General features: G+C 45.4%; 1 protein-coding gene across 8 annotated transcripts in view; it reads left to right on the top strand.

Annotated features, from left to right (window-relative positions):
* Window positions 1-27,180, top strand: part of LOC127512273 (cytosolic phospholipase A2 gamma-like) — a 136,144-nt gene that overhangs the window by 93,258 nt on the left and 15,706 nt on the right. For 7 of the 8 annotated variants that reach the window (XM_051893037.1, XM_051893043.1, XM_051893045.1 and 4 more), the window contains 4 exons: window positions 6,034-6,104; window positions 17,306-17,331; window positions 17,540-17,648; window positions 17,767-17,909. The exons of the other annotated variant lie outside the window; for it this stretch is intronic. In XM_051893037.1, the coding sequence (XP_051748997.1) occupies window positions 6,034-6,104; window positions 17,306-17,331; window positions 17,540-17,648; window positions 17,767-17,909 (349 nt within the window). The remainder of the gene's footprint in view (window positions 1-6,033; window positions 6,105-17,305; window positions 17,332-17,539; window positions 17,649-17,766; window positions 17,910-27,180) is intronic. 8 annotated transcript variants of the gene reach the window in all.

Below are 27,180 nucleotides of genomic sequence, written 5' to 3'. Positions count from 1 at the left end.
CCTGCCAGGTTCAGTGCCGTCTCCCAGGTGGAAGCACGCTCTGCGGTTTCTTCCCCCGGATTGAGGCACCGGTATTTCACATGTCCAGCTCTGAGGAGGTGGATATTGTGATATCGATCTGAGGACTCGCCACCTCACACACATATCGTGTTTCAAAAATCACACGTTTATAGCAATAGTGAACAGCAGCTTGAATCGCGTTTCCCCCTGTGCTACATTATAAAGCGAGTGGGGATACACGCGGTTTATGTGTTGTTTGCTGGGAGTGGAGCATGCACGTCAGCTCACAACTGACAGTGAGCAGTGTTCGTTCATCAAAATGTCCCGAAGAGCATGCACTAGCGGGAGTGTTTAGCTCCACTCCTGTTGGCTTTATTCTCGAGGGAATAAAAGTCTAACGCAAGGCTCGGATCTCGCGCTTGCCGAGGCAGCGCGTGGATTGAGTTTTCATTAAAGATTATATAGCTCGGATCTCGCGTTGCCGAGGCAGCGCGTAGATTAAGTCTGCAAGAGAGAATATACGGCTCGGGTCTCGCGTTTGCCGAGGCTGCGCATAGATCACGTGTCCGTAATTTTATATATATATATATATATTTATATTTGGAGGGAACTGAGTAGACGGGAGTTTCCCTTTCTCTCTTTCCCTAAAATACCTTGCGAATTATTACGAGCTATAATTCTTTTTTGTATTCTAAATATATTCAGCCTGTTCAAAAAAAAAAAAAATCTGGCTGCATTTAATTTGAGAATTAAATGAAATATTGAATACATTGAAATACATTAAATTCTGAGGAATTTAAAAGAAAGTGTCGCCACCCGTGCTCCCCCGCAGAAAGCTTGGGGACAGGGACAGGCGACACAGCTGAAGTCTTTGTGGGGTAACACAGATCTGCGGACTGTAATTATCACCAAGAAGGCTTCGAAGAGGTCCTGATGCCAGTGGCGAGGGACATTGGAGGGCAGCCCCCTCCAGAGAGGGTCGGGTATTAAAATACTTGGTACCCATCCCTCTTTGGCGCCCTCAGGGGGCCGTTCTGCTAACCCTGCCACCCAGTGTGCTTCAGGGCGCAGCGGTCTCCACTGACCCTCCGAGGAGGGCCGGTCATCACTTGATTCGGCTGTTCCTTGCCGGTTCGCCGTTTCAGGGCGCCGAGTTAAGTGCTCAAAAAACACCAGAGGCCAGTCTCGAGAGACTGGTTCCCTTAGTAAATTTTCTGGCAGAATGGAAACTTCTCCCAAATATTTCAAAATGGGTGCTGCTCACAATAGAAAAGGGTTACAAATTCGGGTCTCGCCCGCCCCAGTTTATTGGGGTCCTTCCCACAGTGGTGGCCCCCGAGCAGTCTCTGGTAATGGAACAGGAGATTATGACGCTCTTGCAAAAAGGAGCTATAGAAGGGGTTCTCCTCCCAGCAAGCTGTCAGGGTTTTACAACCAGTGCTTCATTGTTCCAAAGAAGGATGGAGGGTTATCCCACAGATCAGGTCCGAGGACTGGTTTGTTGCAATAGACCTGAAAGATGCTTACTTTCATGTATCCATCCATCCTCAACACAGGAAGTTCCTCAGGTTTGCTTTCGGGGGCAAAGCTTACCTGTACAGGGTTCTTCCCTTCGGCCTTATCACCCCGCACATTTACGAAGTGCGTGGATGCAGCTCTGGCTCCACTGAGACTCCAGGGCATCCGCGTACTCAACTATATCGACGACTGGTTGATTATAGCTCAAAACAGAACATCTGGCAGTTCAACATCGAGATGTTGTTCTGTCACACATGAAGAGGCTTGTGCTGAGGCTCAATGCCAAGAAAAGTGTGCTGGTTCCGGCTCAAATTACCGACTACTTAGGGGTAGTTTGGGATTCCACCACGATGCAGGCACATCTGTCTCCTGCTCGTGTGAGTTCCATTCTTAATGCCGTGAATGGGGTGAAACTAGGCCAGTCACTCGCTGTTAAACAGTTTCAAAGACTGTTGGGTCTCATGGCAGCTGCGTCCAACGGGATACCTTTTGGCCTGCTGCACATGAGACCCTTGCAGTGGTGGCTCAGGACCAAGGGGTTTTCTCCGAGGGGAAATCCTTTTTGCATGATCAAAGTCACGCGGCGATGCCTTCGTGCTCTGGTCGTGTGGAAAAAGCCTTGGTTCCTGTCCCAAGTACCTGTGTTGGTGGTTCCTTGTCGTTGCGTAATGCTTACGACGGATGCTTCCCTCACGGGCTGGGGGGCGATCATGAGTGGTCGCTCAGCTCAGGGTCTCTGGGAGGACCATCAGAATTCCTGGCACATAAATCGGCTGGAAATGATGGCGGTATTTCTTGCAGTAAAATACTTCCTCCCAGACCTGAGGGCCCATCACATGTTGGTCCGCACGGACAACATGTCGGTGGTCTCATATCAACCATCAGGGGGGTCTGCGGTCTCGCCAACTATGCAATTGGCCCGTTGGATCCTCCTGTGGGCCCATGGGAAGCTCCTCTCACTGAGAGCAGCTTACATCCCAGGGCATCAAACGTGGGAGCATACGCCCTGTCGAGGCAGGGGCCGAGGCCCGGGGAATGGAGACTCCACCCTGAGGTGGTGGAGCTCACTTTGGAAAACTTTGGTCGAGCGGAAGTCGACCTATTTGCTTCAGGGGAATCAACCCAGTGTCCACTGTGGTTCTCCCTATCTCATCCAGCACCACTGGGTCTGGATGCCATGGTATAGACGTGGCCGAGGCTGCGTCTGTATGCATTTCCCCGTTCGCTCTGCTCCCGGGAGTTCTGGAGAAAGTATGCCAGGAAGGGGTCAGTCTAATATTGATAGCCCCGTACTGGCCAACCAAAATATGGTTCTCAGACCTAGTGTCACTTCTAGATGGCTCCCTGATGGAGCTTCCTCTCAGGCAGGACCTCCTGTCTCAAGCGGGCGGCATGATAATTCATTCACGCCCAGAACTACGGAGACTGTGGGCCTGGCCTCTGAGGGGGCCAGGCTCATAGATGCTGGTCTCCCAACTGAGGTTGTGGAGACCATACTCCACTCCAGAGCTCCCTCCAAGAGGAAGTTGTATGCGTATAAATAAAAACTGTTCTCTACTTGGTGTAGACAAAGCAATGTGGACCCTGTCCTCTCTTCTATTAGCCTTGTGCTTCAATTTCTCCAAGACAAGTTCTCGGATGTTTTTATCCCCTTCAACCTTGAAGGTTTATGTTGCGACCATTTCGGCCATGCTCCTCTGGGGGATTCCTCGGTAGGTCGAGACCCCCCTTTTTTATACGCTTCCTCCATGGTACTCTGAGGCTGAGGCCTTCAGTACGTACAAAGACTCCGGCCTAGGACTTGGCCGTGGTATTAGAAGGGTTGGCTGAGGCTCCCTTCAAACCACTAGAGGAAGCTTCAAAGAAACTCCTCACCCTTGTATTCCTATAAATGGAATTTATTTTCTACTTGGTGTAGACGAAATAATACGGACCCTGTCCACTCTTCTATAAGCTTCGTGCTAAGATTCCTCCAAGAAAAATTCTCGGAGGGCCTATCTCCTTCAACCTTAAAGGTCTATGTTGCGGCTATCTCGGCCTATCATGCTCCTCTTGAGGGGGATTCCTCGGTAGGACGAGACCCCCTCGTCACACGCTTCCTCCGTGGTACACTGAGGTTGAGGCCTCCAGTGCGCACAAGGGTTCCGGCCTGGGACTTGGCCATGGTATTGCAAGGGTTAGCCGAGGCTCCCTTCGAACCATTAGAGGAGGTTCCAGAAAAGTTCCTCACTCTAAAAACTATCTTCTTACTTGCTATCACTTTCCTGAAAAGGATAGGAGACTTACAAGCACTTTCAGTTGCTCCATCTTACCTGGAATTTGCCCCAGGAATGGTGAAGGCATTCCTTCATGCTAGACCTGGCTATGTGCCGAAGGTCCCCACCAATGTCCCAGGTCCTATTGTGCTCCAGGCCTTCTATCCTCCTCCCTTCGAGACTTCGGATCAGGAGAAACTCAATCTGCTCTGCCCAGTGAGGGCTTTAGATGCATATGTCCACAGAGCTGCCCTGTGGCATAAAAAAGATCAATTGTTTGTGTGTTACGGGTCTCCTAAGAAAGGAGGCCCAGCATCTAAGCAGAGAATGAGCAAGTGGGTGGTCGAGGCTATCTCACTTGCTTATGAGGCGGCCGGACAGCCATCTCCATTAGCTGTCCGTGTCCACTCTACTAGGGGTATGGCGGCCTCAAAGGCCTTAATGTCAGGAATATCCATTAATGACACATGTGATTCAGCTGGATGGTCATCCCAGCACACATTTATTAGGTTTTATAACCTGGAAATAGGCTCCACTCCGGGGTCGTCAGTTCTGTCTACAAGATAACAGACAGGTACTTGGTTCTACGGCGTAGTTGGGACAGTGTTCCCATAACGTCATATGACGTAGCGTCGACAGTTCCCATGAAAGGGAACGTCTCGGGTTACTTGTGTAACCCTGGTTCCCTGAATAGGGAACGAGACGCTACGTCGCGTTGCCGTATCCCTGGCATACCTGTGAGCGTCTTGCTTCAGCCATAATCCAGAAGCTAGCGTTCTTTGTTCTGGGTATGCTTTATAGTTTCCTGGTCCGTGACGTCACCCGCCTCTGACGTCTCGTCTCATCATTGGTTAGATACAAGAGTGCTTCACGACGCAATCACGCAGAAGGTTCCCATAACGTCATATGACGTAGCGTCTCGTTCCCTATTCAGGGAACCAGGGTTACACAAGTAACCCGAGACGTTTTGCATTAGATAACGCAACTTGCATGGTAACCGCAAACCAATTCCACGTACTTCCCCACCTCAGTCTGCAGAAAAACTGCATTTCTTATTTGCACTGTGCGCGACAAGACTCTTAAACACGGTGTAGTTAATGAGTATGAGTCACAAAAACGGAATTGATAATGTGTGAATGTATAACAGTGCCACTTTTACAGTGTTCAAAGCATGGGCACAACATAATGCCACACTTAGTGCTTTCAAAAACAAGTATAAAATTACCATTTGATGAATTCTCTCTTCTGCGCAGAAAAACACCCAAATGTGGTGCTTCAGACCTCCTCATCAGCCTCAGCGTCAGACTCGTAGTAAAACCAGGCCTCGGCGTGACTGAAGGCGGAAATGCCAAAATGAAAGACGCTTAAAGTATATGTAACAAATTGTAAGGACATTCCAACAAATTTATTTTACATGTAAAATCACCTTCATCCAGGAAATCAAAACGGCATGAGAAGCTTTACATTATTCTGTACATCTCTGCCTCTCATGAACTTAACTTTAACGAGCGCCCTTAACCTTGACAAAAAACACGTTTAGTAATTTCTACATTCTTATTTTGACTAAAAATGTTTAAAGGAATGTATTTTCTATTTAATTTTAGGAAGAGAAAAACAATCAAACTTACCGTCTTGGTCGCATGAAGATAAAATAGCAGCGGCGGCGTTTTGCGAGGCAGCAGTCATCAAAGGGTGGAGTCAAGACATTTCTGCGTTTTTTTTTTTTTTTTAAATGAAATTACACCATGTAGCACCCAGCAACACTGAAAATAAGTACTTCAACACTGTAGATTGTTAATTCAACTCTTTGGGTATTAATAACTTTTAACACTGCAATTTTTACACTGCTGATTTTACTGTGCATTACAAAATGTAATATTACATATTACATTTGAAAATGTGATCTGTTGCAGTTAATGCTTAACATCAAAACTTCATTATCTTTTGGAAATAATCCATCAAACAAGTTGCAATTCTCAAGGACACGCCCACAATAGGGGAAATGTCATGAATATTCATGTATACCCACTGCCATTGGAACAGTTTTTCACAGGAACTGAATATTACACAACAGCCCCAAAGTGAAACTGCATATTCATTCAGTCTCTTTGATGTGATTGCATGGAAGTACAATGACGACTCATGTCATGCGATTTTGGCAGCATAAATAGTGGAACAGAATCAATATGAGAGTCAGACTGCCTGATAATACAGTTTATTTAATCCAGGCTTTGATTGTTTTGTTTATTTCACACTGCAGCAATGTCAATACCTGGTGGCTTTACCCCAGAGAAGGTTGTCACTCCAGAAGTGGAGAAGATCTGCCTTGAGGTAGGAGACAGAAAATCACTCATGTAGTAAATTTTGTTTGTTTGTTTGTTTTTTTGTTAAAACACCGCCTAGTAAAATGATCTATTTTGGTGCTGTGAAATGTGTTGCGGAAATTATTTGTCATTGAAGACCAAAATTTTATTATTTACAGTTTTTTTTTTTTTTTTTTTCATTGCTATGGTGCAATTTTCACAAGCAATTGGTACATTTTCAAAACTTTCAAAAGTTTCAAAAGTATCCATTTCACTATGCAAAATAAGAGTTTCATCTATATAAGTGTTTCATTCACATTAACTGCCTTTCATAATGCTATTACTATCAAACTTTTGATTTGCATCTCTTTTCGTTCAGTTAAATACATTTGTCTATTATTTAATCCAACTGAACTTAATGGTTAATCAATTGATCATTTGGTACACCTATAGATTTCTATATATATTGATTCTATAGGCATAGTTTCTAAAGAAATTATTTGTCATTTCTGATATGGATAACCAAATGTAATGAATACTTTTTACATTATAAGCAATTTATCTTAGATGATAACCACAATTTTCAAAGTGTGTGTGTGGTCCTGGTAAACACAGTGTTGTGAACCAAATGTCCCAACAAGGATGGTAATAACAGTAATTTTAGACCTTGTTTGAGCATTTTTTTGGTCCCCATGAGGAAAACAGCTTATAAATCATACGAAATTATATTTTTATAAAATGTAAAAATGCAGAAAGTTTTCTGTGATGGGTAGGTTTAGGGGTAGGGGATAGAATATACCGTTTATACAGTATAAAAATCATTATGTCTATGGAAAGTCCCCATAAAACATAGAAAACCAACATATGTGTGTGTGTGTGTGTGTGTGTGTGTATGTGTGTGTGAGTGTGAGTGAGAGAGAGAGAGAGAGAGAGAGAGAGAGAGAGAGATTTGATTTTAATAACAAACTTTATTCAATCATAACAGCATAAATATTAAACACACATCAAATCCAAAACAGATCAAAAATTAACTCCTCCTCCACCACCGTACAAAAAAATCGAATTGTAACACCACTGTAGTTTAAAAGTTTCTATATCATTCATTGTAATACTTAAACTCTACAACAATTCTTGACTTGTTTTATAAATTGCCAGCTTTGCCTGTCCAAACAGAAAATTAATCAATTGCCATTTGATCTTTTGCTTCAGATTGTACCCAGCCCCCAAAATAAAAACCTCTGATGTCTTTTCCCCACATTTACCAATCCAACAAGTTAAAAAGAGCATGGAGTCTTTTACATTCTAAGAAACAATGAAAAATAGTTTCCCTAAATCCACAAAACACACATTTATCATCAACATTGGGATTAATGACTGAAATAAAAGCGTTAACAGCCACAGCCCCATGTAAAATCCTCCATTGTAAATCACCAGATCGTTTCATCAATGGTGGTTTGTACAGCAACCTCCACATTGGCTTCATTTCCTCTTTCAACCCAAGTTTGTCTTTCCAAACTTTAACAAAGCATTTATACATCACTTTCCCTCCTACTTCATTCAGTTCTAAATTTTGTAGTCCGTTAAGGTCCAACAAAGGACCCGATAATTCTTTTAGGTCTGGTGTGATCCCAAGCTTTGGAAAAGGGTCTCTTACATCCAAAGTCGCTCTTCCATTTTTAAAATCCTTAATCAAAGACAATTCCTCCTTTTTTAGCCTTGTTTTCCACATCTCCACTATGGTTAATGTGTGGCAAGTTGATTTCTGACCCAACAAACTGGCCACCGCATTTATATCACTCAGCTCAGGTTCAGCCACATCAATTTTGTGCCTCAATGTCACAGATTTGGTACCACACAGTCTCTGCACAAGTCCTGGAACATTCCCACCCACAATGTCCATACAAGCTCCTTTAATAAGAGGTTCTTGTAATAACCAGTACAAAGAATTGGTCTCCTCCATCCTGCACACGTTGAACAGTCCCCACGCTTTGAAAAGTCCTCAGTCAAAATTGACACAATCCAGCCAGACGTAATTGTTTCACATCCATTAGAAACAGGGTAGCATCCAATCCGAGTCCATTCACTGTGTGTAAAATTATTTTTGCCACCTTCCTCCACACCGGATCCACAGGCCCAGTCAGAAATTTCTGGATGAACTGTAAACGAAAAGTAGCATGTCTGCTTGGTAAATGGACTAGCCCTTGTCCTCCCTCTTCTTTAAAAAGAAGGAGCACACCTTGAGGAATCCAGTGCAAACTGTCCCAAAAAAATCACTAAGATTGTCTGTAATCGGGACAGCAATCCAACAGGCGGATCCACACAAGATAATTTATGCCATAATGTTGAAGCAACCAAGTTGTTGACTATTAAAACCCTCTCTCTAAAAGACAATTGTGAATGAAGCCACTTCCACTTTTTTAATTTTCCTTCTATCTTTTCAAAAACCCCTTCCCAATTCTTTTGTTGGGTATTTGAATCCCCAAATACACACCTAGATATTTAAAACCTTCTTTCTTCCAGATCATCTCACTAGGTAATTTTGGTAGCCCTCCCTCCCATTTCCCAACAGCCAATGCTTCACTTTTCTCCCAATTAACTGTGGCAGCTGAAATTATTCCAAAATTATTAATAACAGAAACCAGCTGATTAATGTCTTCTTGTCCGTTTACCATGACCATAACATCAACAGCATAAGCTGAAATTTGATGCTGAATATCATGATGCAATATTAAGCCATTAATCTTGGTTCTCAGTCTATTCAGCATTGGTTCAATAGCTAATGAGTAAAGCATACCGGACAGTGCACAACCCTGTCTGATCCCTCTACTAACTTTAAAAGGGGCGCTCAAACCACCATTGATCTTCAGCAAATTTTCAGTGTCTTGGTACAGCACTTTTATCATACCAATAAAATCAGAACTAAAATCAAATGCTTCTAGGGTATCCCATAAATACTGGTGCTCCACTCTATCGAATGCTTTTTGTTGGTCAATAGAGATAAAACCCAAATTTACCCCTAAAAGTCTCAAAACACTTAAAACATCCCGTATGAGACTATGTAAGAATTAACCCAATTAATTAACAAAAAAAGGTAATTAAATTACAGTAAATCAGAACCGAATTAACTGTAAATGATTCAGAATTAATATTTAACACTTCATCAATTATTTGTCCACTGAAAATTGAGGTTAAAGTATTTTACCAATTCTGGACAAAATATGATCCCGTGACCAACGGTAATAATATAAAGTTATGATCACTGATTATGATTATGATTATGAGCAAGGTAGCACAATCTTAAGTTTAAGGCAGCAATTTGGCAACCACAGCACAAGACACTTGTATGCGTGAAATACCAAACAAGACTTTATTGAACTAATCTACTACATACAAACTAATCTAACGAAAAACATACACACATACACACACACACTCATTCATTCAGTTACAGGGAAATGGTGAGATTGTTATTGGGAGGTGAATGGATTCCCCAACTGTCTAGTTTAACAATATTCTTTGACCGTAACCTGAGAGAATTAATATACTAGCAATTCAACCATAGTTTCATTTGCTTAATAAAAATTGCACCAGCTCAGCAAATTTAGGAGACATGTGTTACTTGCGTTTGGATGCTCCTGTAAGCACGCGTTCCTTTCGTGACGGAGTTGAAGGAAATTTTGCAGTGCTGCTTGGTCAAGAGTTCTGAAGGACGGCGTTCCGTGGGGAAATAGTTGGCTTTGCAGGAAATGGAATCTCCGTTGAGTGGTTGCAGGGTTATGCATTGCTGCGGAGATTTCTCTCATCGTCTCGAGGAGTTGCTGGAACTAAAAGACTTTGAGTTAGTCTTTTTCTGCAAAGTTCAAGGAAGGTTCTTGCAGGGGGGTTGAGTGAGTTCTTGAAGAGGTTTAGCTTGCAGGCAGGACGATGGTCGGTCCACCGACTCAGCGAAGTACAAGCAAAGGCAAAAAGCAAAAGCACAATGCGCGGTATTGAGTTTTGAACGGTTTGTTGGTTCCGCCTTTCCGATTGTTTTAGCCAATCAGATATGGTATTGGGCGGGTCCTACGCCCAGTTTTCCTGTCCTTGTATGTAATTACCATAATGTCCTTACAGTCCTTTGTTCTTGAACCTTTAGGGATTTTGGTCAGAACTTTGAGAAATTAACTTTGCTAGTTCAAAAGTCGTACATCTTACATAAATCAATTTTGCATCAAAATACTGGAAAGCATTTATCCATCACAACCATACCAAACAGTACACACTTTCTGTAATTGAGGTAGATTTTCTTCAAATTTACCTGTAATCAATATTTAAACACACAGAAAGAATTGTATAAACACAAACAAAACATGCCTAATACATATGATATGTTAAAGACTACTTCTGGTGATAAGTTCATGTCTTTGGCAGTATTTCTGAAATTGTTTCTGTTTAAAAACAAAGAGAGTAGCTTCATTGTCTGCCAGGGGAACTTTGGAATGTCTTTTGAAATGCAAAGCTGGGCAGAGGGAATGTTTCCTGTAGGTGATGGCCTGCTGTGATTTTCACCTCGAGATGTGTCGCAGGTCCGAGTTTCCTGATAACAGTGGAAATTTACACCTTGTGTCCTGGTGTTTGTTGATCTGTTTTCTTAAAGTCAACAAAGTAAGAGAGAGTCTTTTTGATCTGTCTCTACAATCAATGGTCTCCAAATGGCAGAAATTGGAGAACAGGGTCTTTCATGAATGGCTCTGTGAGGGAATGAGTTGACTCTCTTTGATCTTTGGGGTGTGGAGTTTGTGGTAATTTGGTGGGCTTCGTTCAGGAATAATCCTACAACTAATGACCTGCTCCATCACTTTTCTCAGTCTATTAGCTAAAGTCTTAGAAAGGACTTTAAAATCAGAACAAAGCAAACTCACAGGTCTCCAGTTCTTGATCTCCTGCAAATCACCTTTTTTTGGTATCAATGTGATCACTGCCCTCCTACAGCTCAAGGGCAAGGAGCCAACAGACAAACTTTCATTTAGGACTGCCAACAGGTCCTCGCCCAGCACAGCCCAAAACTCCTTATAAAATTCAGCAGGGAGTCCATCCATCCCAGGAGCTTTTCCGCTCTCCATGCCCTTCAGAGCATTTAAAAGTTCCTCTGCAGAAAGAGGCCTCTTCAGCTCTGCCTTTGAGTCCTCCAAGACACTTGGCAGACCTTCATAGAAGCCAGCAGATAACTCCTTGTCCTTTCTGTATTCACTACTGTACAGTTTGCCATAGAACTGTACAGCACGTTTTCTGATATCAGATGTCTGTGTTAACTCTTGCCCATTCTCAGAGCGTAGACAGTGAATATAATGACTCTGACCATTCTTTTTTTCAAGGCTAAAGAAAAACTTAGATGGGGCATCCATTTGTGTTAATTTCTGAAAACAAGAACAGACCAGAGCCCCCTGCGCTTTAATGCCGAGCAAATCTGCAAGAAGAGACGTCTTAGTTTTAAGTGTCTCTGTGTCTTCCCTCCCCAGTAACCTCTGCTAACCCTTGTGCTTCTATAAATTCAGATTCAAGTTTTTTCATTGATCTTAGTGATGTCCCGAGAAATACTGAAAGTATACTGTTGACAAAATACTTTCACCTCAACCTTTCCATAATCCCACCACTCACGCAAATTTTTAAAACAACGCTTTCTTGGTTTAAAATTATTCCAGAAGAAAATAAAAACATCTCTAAAATTCACATAACTTAACAGGGAGGTGTTAAAATGCCAATATGCACTCTTTGACTTCACATTTGCTATATACACATTACATGATACTAAACAATGATCAGAAAAAACAACTGGTGTAATAAAACAACCTGTTCCTTAAAGGGAATGTGGCCAGGGAACCGAAAGGAGCCCCGGCCAGTCACTAGAGGGGAACGAAGTCACCCCCAATGCCACCAGGGAGGCCGACCTGGTCTGATGAAGGACAAACTTAGTCTTGGCCAACCCTGTCTGAATACAGAATCTCAATAACGCATACTTCAGAGAAGAGAGCAAGTAAGAGCGACTGCGAGAGGGGTAGTACCCACGCGTAGAGACGGGCATCTTGGAGAGCAGAACTCAGCTGAGTGCTATAACCCTCGTATTGAGGGGAGTATGATCCGCTCATCCTAGGATCTACTCAGCGCTTGATTATTTGCACTGAGGAGGCTGTGCACTAGGGAACCCTGATACAGGGGAGCACTAACCAGCCTGGGGCTGATCCTCAATGGGAGGCCTCAAGGAAGCCTTCACCAATGATCAGCTTAGGGAGCTAAGCACTATTACACAGACAACCTTAGCAGGGAAGTACAAAGCTCAACCTAACAGGTAGACCATACTGTGGGCACATATCCATGGAGGCCAGAAAGGGCCTACATCATGATAGTGGTTTTATGTGGAGTAAGACTCACATAAGCTAGAGTACTTTGTCACAACAGTAGGACATTCTTGAACACCTATCTTGCTGAAAGCAAGAAACATGACTTAAGTATACAGCAAAATGAGACTGTGAAGTACCCACATAACAGTCCACCTAACACAATCCAACAAGCAGTGCACTCGGTAAAAGGAACCCTTTTTACTCTTTAAAGCAAGAGGAGTACAACATACGCCATCACACGCTAAGGAAGGCCCCAAAGACGGGCCTATGACCTCAGCAGACACGTGGCATCAGCTCGTGGCAGTGTTTCAAGCACCAGGAAGGACAAATAACCGAACCATAAGGAGGTTAAATTATCACCTGGGGCCCTGGCCAACCAGAAATGTACTCAATAAAACACTTGTAACTCTCTCAGTGAGAGGAGTACACTAATACATACACCAGTATGTCCAAAAGGTGGCCCAGAGGGCCTAATACCTGTAGAACATACAGCATTAGTCTGGTAGCCACGTAGAGACGGGCATCCTGGAGAGCAGAACTCAGCTGGGTGCTATAAACCCTCGTATTGAGAGGAGTATAATCCGCTCATCCTAGGATCTACTCAGCGCTTGATTATTTGCACTGAGGAGGCTGTGCGCTAGAAACCTTGATACAGGGGAGCACAAACCAGCCTAGGGCTGAACCTCAGGAGGAGGCCTCACGGAGGCCTACAACCCATGATCAGCTTAGGGAGCTAAGCACTATTACACAGATAACCCTAGCAGGTAAGTACAAATCTCATCCTAACAGGTAGACCATACTGTGGGCACATAATCATGGAGGCCAGAAAGGGGCCTACATCATGATAATAGCTTTATATGGAGCATGACTCACATACGAAAAGCAACCATATTAGAAGGACATTCAATGGTGGTCTGTGAGGGCCACCTTGAACACCTGTCTTGCTGGGAGCAGGACATATGACTTAGTAACAGTAGTTAAACTGTAAAGTGCCCACATGACAATCTACCTAACACAATCCAACGAGCAGTGTACTCGGTAAAAGAACCTTTTTACTTTTGTAAGCAAGAGGAGTACAACGTATGCCAACACGCACTAAGGAAGGCCTTTGACAGGCCTATGACCTCAGCAGACACGTGGCATCAGTTCGTGGCAGTGTTTAAAGCACCAGGAAGGATAAATAACCGAACCATAAGGAGGTTAAATTATCACCTGGGGACCTGGCCAACCAGAAGTGTATTCAGTAGGATACTAATAGCTCTCTAGTAAGAGGATTACACTACACACGCTAGTATGTTCAAAAAAGGTGGCCCAGAGGGCCTAAAACCTTTAAGACATACAGCGTTAGTCTAGTGGCCATTAGGGTTCTAGGAGCAAAAATAGAACCAACCTAGATACTAGGTAGCTATTTAGCTCAACTAGAGTAGAAACCCAGACTCAAGGAGGCTGATGTAGTTAAAACCAAACCTCAGTAAGGTTTTACCACAAAAACTCACCCCTGAGAGGTCAGCCACTCAGAAGAGTACTCGGTAAAAGCCTTTTTACTTTCAAAGTGAGAGGAGTACATAACTGAACTCCAACATGCTACACGGGAGGCCCATAGGGCCTACCCTAGTAAACACATGGCATCAGCTAGTGGCGACCATAACCATACCAACCATCAGGCCATGCATTCAGCAATTTAGTTTCCAAAAAGGAAATGCATATACCGCCACCATACTCTACGAGAGGCCTGCCTAAGGCCTACTCAAAGCAGAGGTGGGGCGGGGCCGATGGTGGTACTTTCTTGATTGGATTCACAAGCATCCTGCCAACATGTCAGCTAAAAAGGAGGCCCTATGGGGCCTTCAAGTTCAGCAACACGTGGCGTTCAGCCCGTTTGTCCATATAAACACAAACTGTGCCAACATGTAAACTAAAAGGAGGCCTTATTAGGGTCTACCCTAGTAAACACGTGGCATCAGCCAGTCCATGACCATACCAACCATCAGGCCATGCATTCAGTGGAAAACCTTTCACGCATCATACTGAGAGAAGGAATGCATATTACGCCACCATACTCCATGAGAGGCCTGCTTAAGGTGGGGCGTGGCCGATGGTGGTATTGGATTCACAAGCATCCTGCCAGCATGTTAGCTAAAAAGGAGGCCTTATGGGGCCTTCAAGTCCAGCAACAAGTGGCGTTCAGCCCGTATGAAACATATAAACACAAACTGTGCCAACATGTAAACTAAAAAGGAGGCCTATTAGGGCCTACCATTTTAGTGACACATGGCACCAGCTCGTGAATATAAGGGAATCAAGCTTACAGGGAACCAGCTCTAACCCAGCAAAGCTGTGGGAAGCTAACTACAACCTGAGCTACACATTCCAACAGGCAATGTACCCTACACCAGTGACTAAAGGGAACCAATAAATGCCTACATGATCTAAGGGAGGCCTACCAAGGCCTACTACCCCAAACAGACACGTAGCAAAGCCTGTGGCAGTGTAAAATCATGTGATTAAACTATGATCACATAACAACAGCACTTGAGAAACACAAGCTGCTAAACTAGAAGGAGGCTAAAAGCACTAGAGCAACTCCAAAGTTATATGCTGTTGTCAAGATCACCAAAGGGAGCTAATAGAAACCAGACTGCGAAAGTGGTTCTAACACTACCCTGAGTATGCAATCCAACAGGTGATGCACTCAGTGACACACAATAAACCCTAACTGGGGAGTATAATAGTCACCATGCTCTTAAATAGAGGCTGATTTCACAAGCCTACTATTATGAGAACAGGTGGCAACCTGTGGCAGCACTAGAGTAAAGCTCACACAAACAAATGTAGGGCAAAAAGCTAGAACTCAAAGCAAACACAATGCTTTGAAATACATGCCATCCTAACGAGGATAAATGCTCTTACCAAACAGATTTAGCAAATCTGTGCTGAGCCCTAGAGGTCGGAGGCTAAAAAGCTAGCACCGTCAACTCAAACTTGAATGTTAAATCAAGTGGCTCAGGGGAAAGACAAATTCATAGCATGAATGAAGTTCTAGAGAGTGGGGCCTAGCGTACACTGCATAACTTATCTACGCAAAGATAAGGGCCTACCACCTGAGAAAAACAGCACCAGGGAAGCTAACAACAGTCTACAACCTTAGCTGTTAAACTCAACCAATTGCACCGACATGAACAAGGAGAAAAATGGGCATACGGCCTAAAAACTCCCTCAGGAAGAGGCCCGAACTAGGAACTATACGACCTGACAAGGGATAGTTTCATGCATAGGGTAGTAACAAACACACCTAACCTAGCTCTAGCCTGGCCGCTGAGCTGCGGACCTAAATCAGGGCCACACGCCTAACAGCTTGGGCTTCACCTTCAAATCTCATGTATAAGAGAAAGAAAGCAAAGCTCACAAGCAAACAATGTCAGGCGGCCGATTAAGGCCGACCTAAACATAGATACTAACTGCAGTAACGAGTGCTAACTCAAACTACTCTAGCAAACAGCAGATGAAAAGCTACTCTAAACAATAGGTGGCCATTTTGTGGCCTGCATAATATATCGTTCTAGCCAACCTATCAAACTTCAGTTTGCCCCCAAAAAAACCTTACTTTTTCCGATTACATACTCAGAAAAAACTATACAGGAACACAAGGTCAGCATATTTAGAAATATAAATATAGACCCAGTTCACTTTCCTGCGGCTCGAAGACCAAAGACTCCTCCTTCCATTTTCTTTAACAAGGAGGGATGGAATCTAGGGTTCTTTAAAGCATGTAATCATCCATCCTGATGTTACAAATTTCCAACGAACATGCGCCGATCCCGTGGATGCTCAGGTGCCACCCACGGAAATGGTTGAGCACCTACGGAAAAACATCTCCATTCGTTTTAACCAATAAAAAATTGATTGCGACTTTCAGACACGACTGTCTTCTCACGTTAATAGTTCATTTAATCCGGCTTCTATGGCGTTATTATAATGAAAAATGTCGAGAGCGCATGATTGTAACACGAGCACATCAAATGCGCGAACAGGAATCTCCCCGCTCGCAGACGGATTTTGGGCGCGCGCTCTCGCTCAGATATTACATGTGCGTTGTCCTCGTGCATGTGCAGCCATGAATCTAGAATTGTCTTCTCTCCAGGATTTAATGTTTGCCAGAAGCTCAACATTACAGTGTGGGCACCCACCGCGAGAAACATTAATCGGCGCATATGCCAAGTTTGCCAACAAATGTAAATCAACATAGCGTAGTAGTTGTAAATTTATCTGTCTCACACGTGTCCCGCATTGCCCCGCAAAATCACATCTACTGCCCTGCAACAGATCAATAGTCAGGAGGTCACCCTAGGAAGGAATGGAAAGCTTATGGGAGCTTCAGCGTTCATGGACAGAAAGGAACCGCTCGTCGAGCCGTCCGCGTGCGGTCCCTTTCTTAACACGCCCTCGCGGCAGCTGCAGCCTGCCAGAAGCGCGTCCCAAAAACATCAGCAGCTCCGCATACACAGCAGCCAGAGAAGCGCGCGCTGCCGGAAGCGATGACGTCGAACACGGACGTCATCGTCATCCAACAACTCATCTTCGTCAGCCCTGGGGAAGCTGAGAGAGAATACAACTCTCTCAAACTTCCCAATGAACTCACCTGCAAGCCTCATGATTGCAGCCGCCGCTTTGCCTCAGCAAAAACGGGGCCAGAATCACCAGGCACATGCGTACACCTCTTCCCTCGAGAAGAGTGCCAAACGAGAACGGAGCGTCCCAATAGGGAGACGCTCACAGCAAATAACAGAAAACACACAGACAACCAACATGAGCCAAAAAAATTAAGAAAAACTGTAATATTTCTGTTTTATAGATGAACGCATCCAAACTCCAGGAAAGGTAATCCTGCTCAGATTCCTGCAATTATTGAAGCATTACATAGTACTGCTGCATTACTTACACATTTAAGTCTATAACAAAATGCATCATTCAGGGAATAACTGTCTAGAATGAACATTAGATTAGATTATATTCAAATCAGGAATATATGAAATCCAAATATATTAACTAGTAGTATGTGATGATGTTCATGGTCTGTCACCAACAGTGAGGTGAGAATCAAACACTCTCTGAATAAGAATGAGGAGGAGTTTATATTCAGAAGGAGAAACACTGTTCAGCAATGCCTGCAGAAGCATAGGATACACTGCAGTCTGGTAAAACATCTTATACTTCATATATCTGTCTGACTGTACATTCTTGAAATAACCTACAAAATGGTTTTGTAGCAGCTGAACATCAAATGTTTGTAAAATCAAACCATGTGTTTTTCAGGATAATTTGCCAAACATTGCATTACTGGGTTCTGGAGGAGGAGAAAGAGCCATGGTGGGTTTGCTGGGATCCCTGGTTCAGCTCCATGAAGTGGAATTTCTGGACTCCATCCTTTATCTGAGCGGAGTCTCTGGATCAACGTGGTACAAACCCTGAGAAACAACAAATAAACACACACACACACGCGTCTGGTAGGAATGCACGATATTATCGGCACGGCATCGGAAACGGCCGATAAAGGCTTAAAATATAATAATCAGCCAATATGAAAAAAATATGCCGATATGCCTTACAGATATGATATTGTGTTGATATGCACCTGCAATAACTCATGTGTGCAAGGAGTGCTAGCGAGAAGATCACGTCAGCAGTGTGGTCATTCTTAAAGGGGTGGTTGATTATGATTTCACTTTTTTAACTTTAGTTAGTGTGTAACGTTGCTGTTGGAGCATAAAAAACATCTGCAAAGCAAACCCCGAGAACACGCAACAAAAGGGGTGAGGCCATGTTATTGCAAAACAGTATGTAACACAAATGCAATAGCATGTCATAAAAGCAAGATGACAACATAAGTTATAACCTGTTCTATCTTCATGCAGCATAAATTCTCCGACTCTGTAGGATCTTACAACAGTTCCAACACGAGAGATTTATAGATTATCATGACAGAATATGCTAATCAATGACTTTAAGAGAGTTATCTCCACATCAGCTACATAAATTAATCAACTAACCGTTCAGAAACGTCCTGTTACATTCTACATGTTGTCACTTCTTCTTGAGTCTCTCCATCATTGTCCGACTCCGATTTAAACAAAAGGCTGAACCAGTGGCTTAGCCACGGGGGGGCCTGAGGGGGCCTAGGCCCCCTCATTAACATGTAGGCCCCTCCCACCCAGATTTCTGATCGATTTGCTATTCTCACGTTAATTTGTTACACTGACGCATGCTGCGCAGTAAAATGCAACAGCTGTTTTTAGACTTATTAGTTTGATTATTTCACATGTTTTTGATTTTTAAATGCCAGTCACAGTTTTTATTATATTTCTTATTGTGGTATTGTAATTCCAGGGATGAAAAAAAAAAAATAATGCAGACATAAATGAAATGCGGGACACTATTTAAGTCCTGCGGGACACTATTTAAGTCCTGCGGGACACGGACAAAGCTCCCAATTTCGGGACTGTCCCGCAACATGCAGGATGGGTGGTCCCCCTACCGGAGGGTGCTCGGGCTCACTAGATACTCTCCATTCATTTTAACAAATAAAAAGTCGTTAGAGAATCAAGAACCTCTGCAGAGCACACAGCTTTCTTCTCGTCGTTATAGTTAATTTGAGGCAGTTTCCGTGGCGTTATTTGCTCTCGCTCAGATATTGCGTGCGTGTGCGGCCGTGCGCGCTTAAACTTTGTTCCATGTAAATCAAACATGCTTTTTCTCTAGAATTGTCTTCTCTCCTGGATTTAGTGTTGCTAGAAGCTGTCGGCCATCAAACTGTTAAAATAACACCTATAAATTGTAAAGAAATGAAGTACCTTTTTATATAATAACTCCATGTTCTCTAGATATTTTTATTACTTATTTTATATATATTTTTAAAGTTAAGTGCTTATTGTAGCCTAAATAGATGCTTATTGAATTATTAGCGAACCACTCATCAAATAGGATTCAAAAAGCAAATTACACAATCAAACAAAATAATATGTAGGGCTAATTTACTTGAGGTTCTGACAAAATGTTTTAATGTTCAAAATTAATTTATAAATGTCTAAACTGTTATAGATGAGTCTAATAAATTTTTTATTATTATTAATTTAAAGAATTCATCATGTAAAAAAAAAAAAAAAACCTGAAATTAATGAACGAAATACATTTTAACAGTCACTGGTCACCACCTACTGGCATAATAATGTAACAGATACAATGTTTATTTAAAGCTTAGTTTCAAAGGTCGTCAAGTCTTTTTGATCGTGGCTACCGCAGCATCTGTATAAAGTTTACTTTCACATAAAAAGATAAAATTATATATATATATATATATATACAGATAAAATTATATATTTATATATATATATATAGAGAGAGAGAGACAGTTTCTGACATTTTCAGTGAGTCTGCATGAGGTAATCGGCGCTGCTAACACGAGCTCTTGAAACTCTGAACTCTTCTTGAAAGCAGCAGCTCATTTGCATTTAAAGTGACACACACAAAAAAGGAGTGTTTTTGCTCACCCTCAAAAAGTGACAAATTTAAAATGCTATAAAAATTATCTGTGGGATATTTTGAGCTAAAACTTTGCACACACTCTGGTATGGAAGCCCGTTTCCGCCACAATTGAGTAAAAAAAAAATATCATTCTGTAAGTCATAATAATGAGAAACTTTCTCATAATAATGACTTAGTATCTCATTATATTGAGAAAGTTTCTCGTAATAATGACTTAGTTTCTCATAATAATGAGAAACTTTCTCGTAATAATGACTTAGTTTCTCATAATAATGAGAAACTTTCTCGTAATAATGACTTAGTTTCTCATATTAAAATGAGAAACTTTCTCGTAATTATGACTATGTTTCTCATAATAATGAGAAACTTTCTCGTAATAATAACTTAGTTCCCATTCAGTCGGTCACGTTCGACGTACGTCGGACAGACCGACGAATAGGAATCTCGCTAGAGAGGCCAATCTACTTCGAGTGTAACTACAACGAGCCAATGCACATTGGCATGCAATCATATGCATCAGCTGCTCGCCTCGCAGCGCGGGTATATAACGAGCAGCAGGTGCGTTGCATCTTCAGCTTTTCGCTTTGGAGCCGAACAGTGTTTGTTCCTTTTCTCTGCAAGCAAGTGTCTGCTAGAAGACGAGTCAAGCTTTTTGGTTGAACTTCTCTTTTTTTTCGAGTGCGGGCGAACAGCACAGCAGCGGGGTCGAAGTCCTCTCTTTATTTTCTGTTTTTTGTTTCGTTTGCCATTATAGAGCAAATAGCTGTTTTGACAGCGTCAGAAGGCTGTTCTCACGGCCGGTACGGTGCGCTTCGAGCGCTGAAAGCCGTTTTTACGGCTGGTAAGAGTGAGCGCCTTCAAAGAGAGAAAGAGCACACGACAGGCTGCACACAATCCCTGTCTGTGTTGCGGCGGCCGTTCCCCTGCGTGCTTCAGCACTCTAAAAGAGTAAAGTCCCTAAAAGAGCTTACACAAATAGAGCTTGCGTCTTTTTAAAGATGACATTCTATTTGTGTGTTTCTGGATGCGGTCGTTTCCTGTCCTCACTGACGGCCACGATCACTGTTTCACATGTCTGGGCGCGTGCTGAAACGATGTTCGTGGGTGGTTCATGTTTTCGTATGAGAACATGATCACGTCGACACGCCGGTCGTGACTCTTCTTTCTCCGGGAAGCTTGAGTCCCCTCTGTTGTTGGCCAGCTGCCACTTGTGTGTAAAAGCACAGCCGCGGGTCTGCCCGACACTCTGGGAGACCGCGGAGATCAGCGAGAGCAAACCTCTTGCTCCTCTGCGTGTCGTGTGCCGTCGAGCTGTCGGGCTGCAGCGCGGGTTGTCACGGCAACCCAGCGCTCGCTCGGCGCTCTAGATGCGCAGTCTCCTTGCCTAATATCCATTGTAGCGCCCTCTCTGGTGCACCAGAAGAGGTCTACTTTGGTGAAATGGCTTGGGTGTCTTGAGGTTGAGGGGTTCCTTCGGGGAACCAACCCCCTAGGGCCCCTCCCTCTCTAGCGCATTACATGCTGTTCAGCTTCTGGATTGGCTTGCTGGTCCTTTTCATAGGGGAACCTAGCATTTCATTCAGGGCTCCAGCTGAGGGTCAGATGTCGATTGCAGCATCGGAGAGAGGGCTGTTATGCTCTGGAAATGAGGGTGACGCTGCCCACTGTAATGGTGTGTGCTTATGCTGACTCAGATTCAGAGTTTACAGCCATGCTTTCCCGGGTGTTCCGGATGTGCATGAAAAACTTGGCAGTATGGAGCTATATTGGTGCCGTAAACATGGAATGCCAAAAGTGCCAAAATCTGCATAAGTTTTTACTCTCTCACTACCCTTATGTGTGGGGTGGCTGTTCACAGACCACACCCACCCTGCATGTGAGGCCAAGGCACTCTTTATGCATGAGGGTAGTTCTGAGCCGGGGTTGAGCTGCGCTTGTTGACTAACCGTGATCAAAGTCACGGCGCAGGCCTTCGGCCAGACGATGTCCACCTCAGTGGTCCAGAAGCGCCCCCCTGGCTTACCTTGCTGAGGTGCAAGAGGTCGTCAAGCTAAATGCTTTCTCGACACTCCCATCTCACAAGGTGGCCTTTTCGGTGACACTGTCGGGGACTGAGCCCAGCAGTTCTCCTCAGTTAGTGGCAGACCGGGGAGCCTCCCCCGACAAACCATTGAGTTCCTCGTGGGCCCTCAGTCTGCTCGTCGCCAAGGGTGTCGTCCCCTGCAGAAGAAAAAAAAAAACTCCGGCCCAGTCTGCTCTACTGTGTCCGCTGCAGGAAGATGATGCCTCCCGTCTCTGCTACTGTTTAAGTGGTTAGTGAAAAATCACCCCTGAGACGGGTGACCCAGAGATGGGTGGGGCTGCTCTCCCCCCCCCGGAGGAGGGCCGGGTGGTAAATCCTGTTGGTTGGGTTTGTTTCTGTTCTCCCGCTGGTCCAACAGCCAGCGGTACCCAAATTTTCAAAAAGAGAGCAGTTCCTCCATCTCTGGGTCTGAAGAGGGCTCGGAGAGCAGTGGGAGGAGAAAAGCCTCACCACTCTCATCCCCCTCTTCCTTCGCCAGAGGGCAGCAGCGTGCAGTCGAGAAGGCAGCAAAGCCTCTCCTGCGCCCCCTGCCCAACCGTGGAACCAGGTAGGTGTTGCACAGCACACTCTGACCCCGCTTCGGGCCGCCTCGCAGAGAGAGCCTCCCGAGCTGCGTCCCTGTGTTCCACCTCGCTGCCTCACTGCGGGTACGCCTGCGGTCCCTTTGATCCCGCTTGTACGGTCTCTGTGAGCCTGGTTAGCGCTCCCCAGTCCGTCTCGCTGGCTCATTCGGACCATCGGGCTCGGCTATGCGATTCAGTTCGCCCGGCGTCCCCCCCAAGTTCAGGGGTGTTCACCTCACTGCAGTGAAGGCTGTCGATGCCCGTGTCTTGCGTGCGGAGATCGCGGTCCTACTGGCGAAGGACGCGATAGAGCCGGTCCCTCCAGCCGATAGGAGGTCAGGGTTCTACAGTCCCTACTTCATTGTACCCAAGAAAAGCGGTGGGTTACGACCGATCCTGGATCTGCGAGTTTTGAATCGGAGCCTTCACAAGCTACCATTCAAAATGCTCACGCAGAAATGCATTTTCGAGTGCATCTGTCCCCAGGATTGGTTTGCAGCGATCGACCTGAAGGACGCGTACTTTCATGTTCGATTCTTCCGCGACACAGGCCATTCCTGCGTTTTGCGTTCGAAGGTCGAGCATATCAGTACAAAGTCTTACCCTTCGGGCTGGCCCTGTCTCCCCGCGTCTTCACGAAGGTCGTGGAGGGAGCCCTTGTTTGCATGAGAGATCAGGGTGTTCGCATTCCTCAACTATCTCGACGACTGGCTCATTCTGGCACAGTCCCGGGATCAGTTGTGCGAACACAGGGATTTGGTGCTCAGACACCTCAGCCAGTTGGGTCTTCAGGTCAACTGGGAAAAGAGCAAACTCGCCCCGGTGCAGAGGATCTCTTTTCTCGGTATGGAGTTGGATTCGAGCACGCCTCACAGAGGAACGTGCTCAGTCGGTGTTGAACTGCCTGAATACGTTCAACGGCAGGACAGTGGTTCCACTGAAATTTTTTCAGAGGCTCCTGGGGCATATGGCAGTCGCAGCGGCAGTAACCCCGCTCGGTCTGCTTCATATGAGACCGCTTCAACACTGGCTCCACGGCCGGGTCCCGAGATGGGCGTGGCAACGCGGCACGTTCCGGGTGGCAATCACTCAGGAGTGCCGCCAAACCTTCAGCCCGTGGTCGGACCCCTTGTTTCTTCGGGCTGGAGTACCCCTAGAGCAGGTGTCCCGGCATGCTGTGGTATTCACAGATGCCTCTGCCACAGGCTGGGGTGCCACGTACAACGGGCATGCAGTGTCAGGGGTTGGACGGGCCCCCCATCTGCATTGGCACATCAACTGCCTCGAGTTGCTAGCGGTACGCCTTGCCCTGAGCCGCCTCAAAGGGCTGCTATGGGGCAAGCATGTACTGGTCCGTACGGACAACACTGCGACCGTTGCGTACATCAACCGTCAAGGTGGTCTACGCTCCCGTCGCATGTCGCAACTCGCCCGCCATCTCCTCCTCTGGAGTCAGAAGCATCTGAGGTCGCTTCGTGCCATTCATATTCCCGGTGTGCTCAACCGTGTGGCCGACGAGCTATCACGAGCTGCGCGGCCAGGAGAGTGGCGACTCCACCCCCAGGTGGTCCAGCTGATTTGGAGAGAGTTCGGAGAGGCTCAGGTAGACCTGTTTGCCTCACCAGAAACCTCCCATTGCCGGTTGTTTTACTCCCTGTCCGGGGGAACACTCGGAACAGACGCACTGGCGCACAGCTGGCCCCGGGGCCTTCGCAAATATGCGTTTCCCCCAGTGAGCCTACTTGCACAGACCCTGTGCAAAGTCAGGGAGGACGAGGAGCAGGTCCTGCTAGTTGCGCCCTATTGGCCCAACCGGACCTGGTTCCCAGAACTCTCACTCCTCGCGATAGCCCCTCCCTGGCCCATTCCTCTGAGGAAGGACCTTCTTTCTCAGAAACGGGGCACTCTCTGGCACCCGCGTCCAGACCTCTGGAAACTCCATGTCTGGTCCCTGGACGGGACGCGGAGGTTCTAGGTGACTTACCCCCCGAGGTACTTAACACCATCACTTCGGCACGTGCACCGTCTACGAGACGCGCTTACGCCTTGAAGTGGAACCTGTTCGTCGAGTGGTGTTCTTCTCGTCGAGAGGACCCCCGAAGATGCTCGATCGGTGTCGTGCTTTCCTTCTTGCAGCAGGGGTTGGAGCGTAGGCTGTCCCCCTCCACCCTCAAAGTCCATACTGCTGCTATCTCCGCATATCATGACCACATAGATGGCAAGTCTGTTGGTCAGCACAACCTGGTCGTCAGGTTTCTTAGGGGGGCGAGGCGGTTGAATCCTCCTCGTCCTCCCTCCATACCCTCTTGGGACCTTGCTCTGGTGCTGAGAGCACTTCAGATTGCTCCCTTTGAGCCCTTGCAATCAGCAGACTTAAAGATTCTGTCTATGAAGACTTTGCTGCTGGTTGCATTGGCCTCCATCAAGAGGGTAGGGGACCTGCAGTCTTTTTCGGTTGACGAATCGTGCCTAGAGTTCGGGCCGGGTGACGGCCACGTGGTACTGAGACCCCGGCCTGGCTATGTGCCCAAGGTTCCTACCACTCCCTTCAGGGACCAGGTAGTGAGCCTGCAAGCGCTGCCCCCGGAGGAGGCAGACCCAGCCCTGGCTTTGCTCTGTCCAGTTCGCGCTTTGCGACTGTACATAGACAGAACTCAAAGCTTCAGGACCTCAGACCAGCTCTTTGTCTGTTACGGAGGCCAGCAGAAGGGAAAGGCTGTCTCCAAGCAGTGGATGGCCCACTGGATAGTGGATGCCATCGCCCTGGCTTACCAAGCTCAGGGCGTGCCCTGCCCGCTCAGGTCGCATGCGCACTCCACGAGAGGCGTCGCATCTTCCTGGGCGCTGGCTCGTGGCGCCTCGCTAACAGACATCTGTAGAGCTGCGGGCTGGGCGACACCTAACACGTTCGCTAGGTTCTATAGCCTTCGTGTCGAGCCGGTCTCCTCCCGTGTTCTCACCTCAGGTCAGAGGCACGGAGAGGCCCCGGCTTAGTGTCGGCTTGCTGCGCTTACACGCGCTTTTTCTCCAGAGAGTCCCTACAAGGCAGACCCTGTTGAGTCCTCCGATCTCCCTTCAGCAGCCGACGTGGCGGAGCGTCTGGCGCTAGGCCTATACTCCGTTGTATCCTTGAGAACCGGGTTTAGGCTGGGTACCATATGTGTGACCCTACAGGGATCCCATATGTCTAGTTCCACGGTTGCTCCTAAACGAAGCCCGTGTCTTTCCCTCTGGGAGAACCCACCTCTCATCGAGTTGGAGTCACCCCAGTTCTTCCATATGTAGTACAGCCTACGGGTTAGTCCATATGTACTTCTCCACTTAACTCCTTCGGGAAGGATGTGGCTTCCGCAGCGTTCCTTTCCCAGCGGAAGGGTACGCTTTCCCAGCGTTATCCAATAGTCTCACTGAATGGGTTTTGGGGAACAGCAGTGATCGACACTCTCTGTGTTAGCCCTGTCCCACCGTCTGTAGGCAAGGGGGTTCAGGTGGCTTACAACAGAGCACTGGAAGGGGGCAGCCCCTGTGGCGCTTTGGTAGGGATTCCTATTCGTCGGTCTGTCCGATGTACGTCGAACGTGACCGACTGAATGGGAACGTCTCAGTTACAAAGGTAACCCTCGTTCCCTGAAGGAGGGAACGGAGACGTACGTCCCGTCGCCACAGTCGCTGTACCCCGCTAATGCTGCCGCCTATCCGGTTCGGCTCCTCAGCGAAAAGCTGAAGATGCAACGCAACTAAGTCATTATTACGAGAAACTTTCTCAATATAATGAGATACTAAGTCATAATTATGAGAAAGTTTCTCATTATTATGACTTACAGAATTATATTTTTTTACTCAATTGTGGCGGAAACGGGCTTCCATACTCTGGGGATATCAGAGACTTATTTTACATCTTGTAAAAGTGTCATTATATGACCCCTTTAAAGTGAACTTTTGCATGTATGGTGATTAGATTCACAGTTTTCGATTGCTGCCTTGAATTTGTCAATGTGAGAACAGAAAGACGCATCCGTTGTGCGATACCGTCAACAGTCACTCTCTAGCACGTGCAGCAGCCTCCACAGCAGCAGAGCCCCCTCCAGGTCCTAGTGCCCGCCCATGTTATATTTATTTGGTGGGGGCGCTGTTGTTATACTAAAAAAATGAAAAGAAGAATACACAAATAACTTGAAGTTACTACTGATTCTGAATAAATAATGCAGTAATTGATGTCAAAAATAACAAGCATGACACTTGTAAATTAAATAATTTTATATACAGTTTATTAATCTGTAATAAAATGTAATCAAATGGATGATGAAAATAACTTGAATCCAAGGAGCTCTAAAATAATTGTTATAAAATAAAATAATTGTTAGAATTTTTATTTGATGCTAAAGAGTATCAACTGAAGTCATGCCACCCGCACTTCATGTGTTGACGACTCCATTACTCTAGATCATCTACAAATGTTAAATCCAACAATAAAATATTTAGGTTACAAATGCATCTGTCTGAGGGAAAAATGTGGTGAAAAATGTGACTTTATTATTGCTA

The sequence above is a fragment of the Ctenopharyngodon idella genome, chromosome 5, assembly GCF_019924925.1.
Source record: "Ctenopharyngodon idella isolate HZGC_01 chromosome 5, HZGC01, whole genome shotgun sequence".
NCBI classification, from domain to species: Eukaryota; Metazoa; Chordata; class Actinopteri; order Cypriniformes; family Xenocyprididae; genus Ctenopharyngodon; species Ctenopharyngodon idella.
Note: the sequence above shows the minus strand (reverse complement) of the source record. Positions and strands in the feature narration are given on the sequence as shown.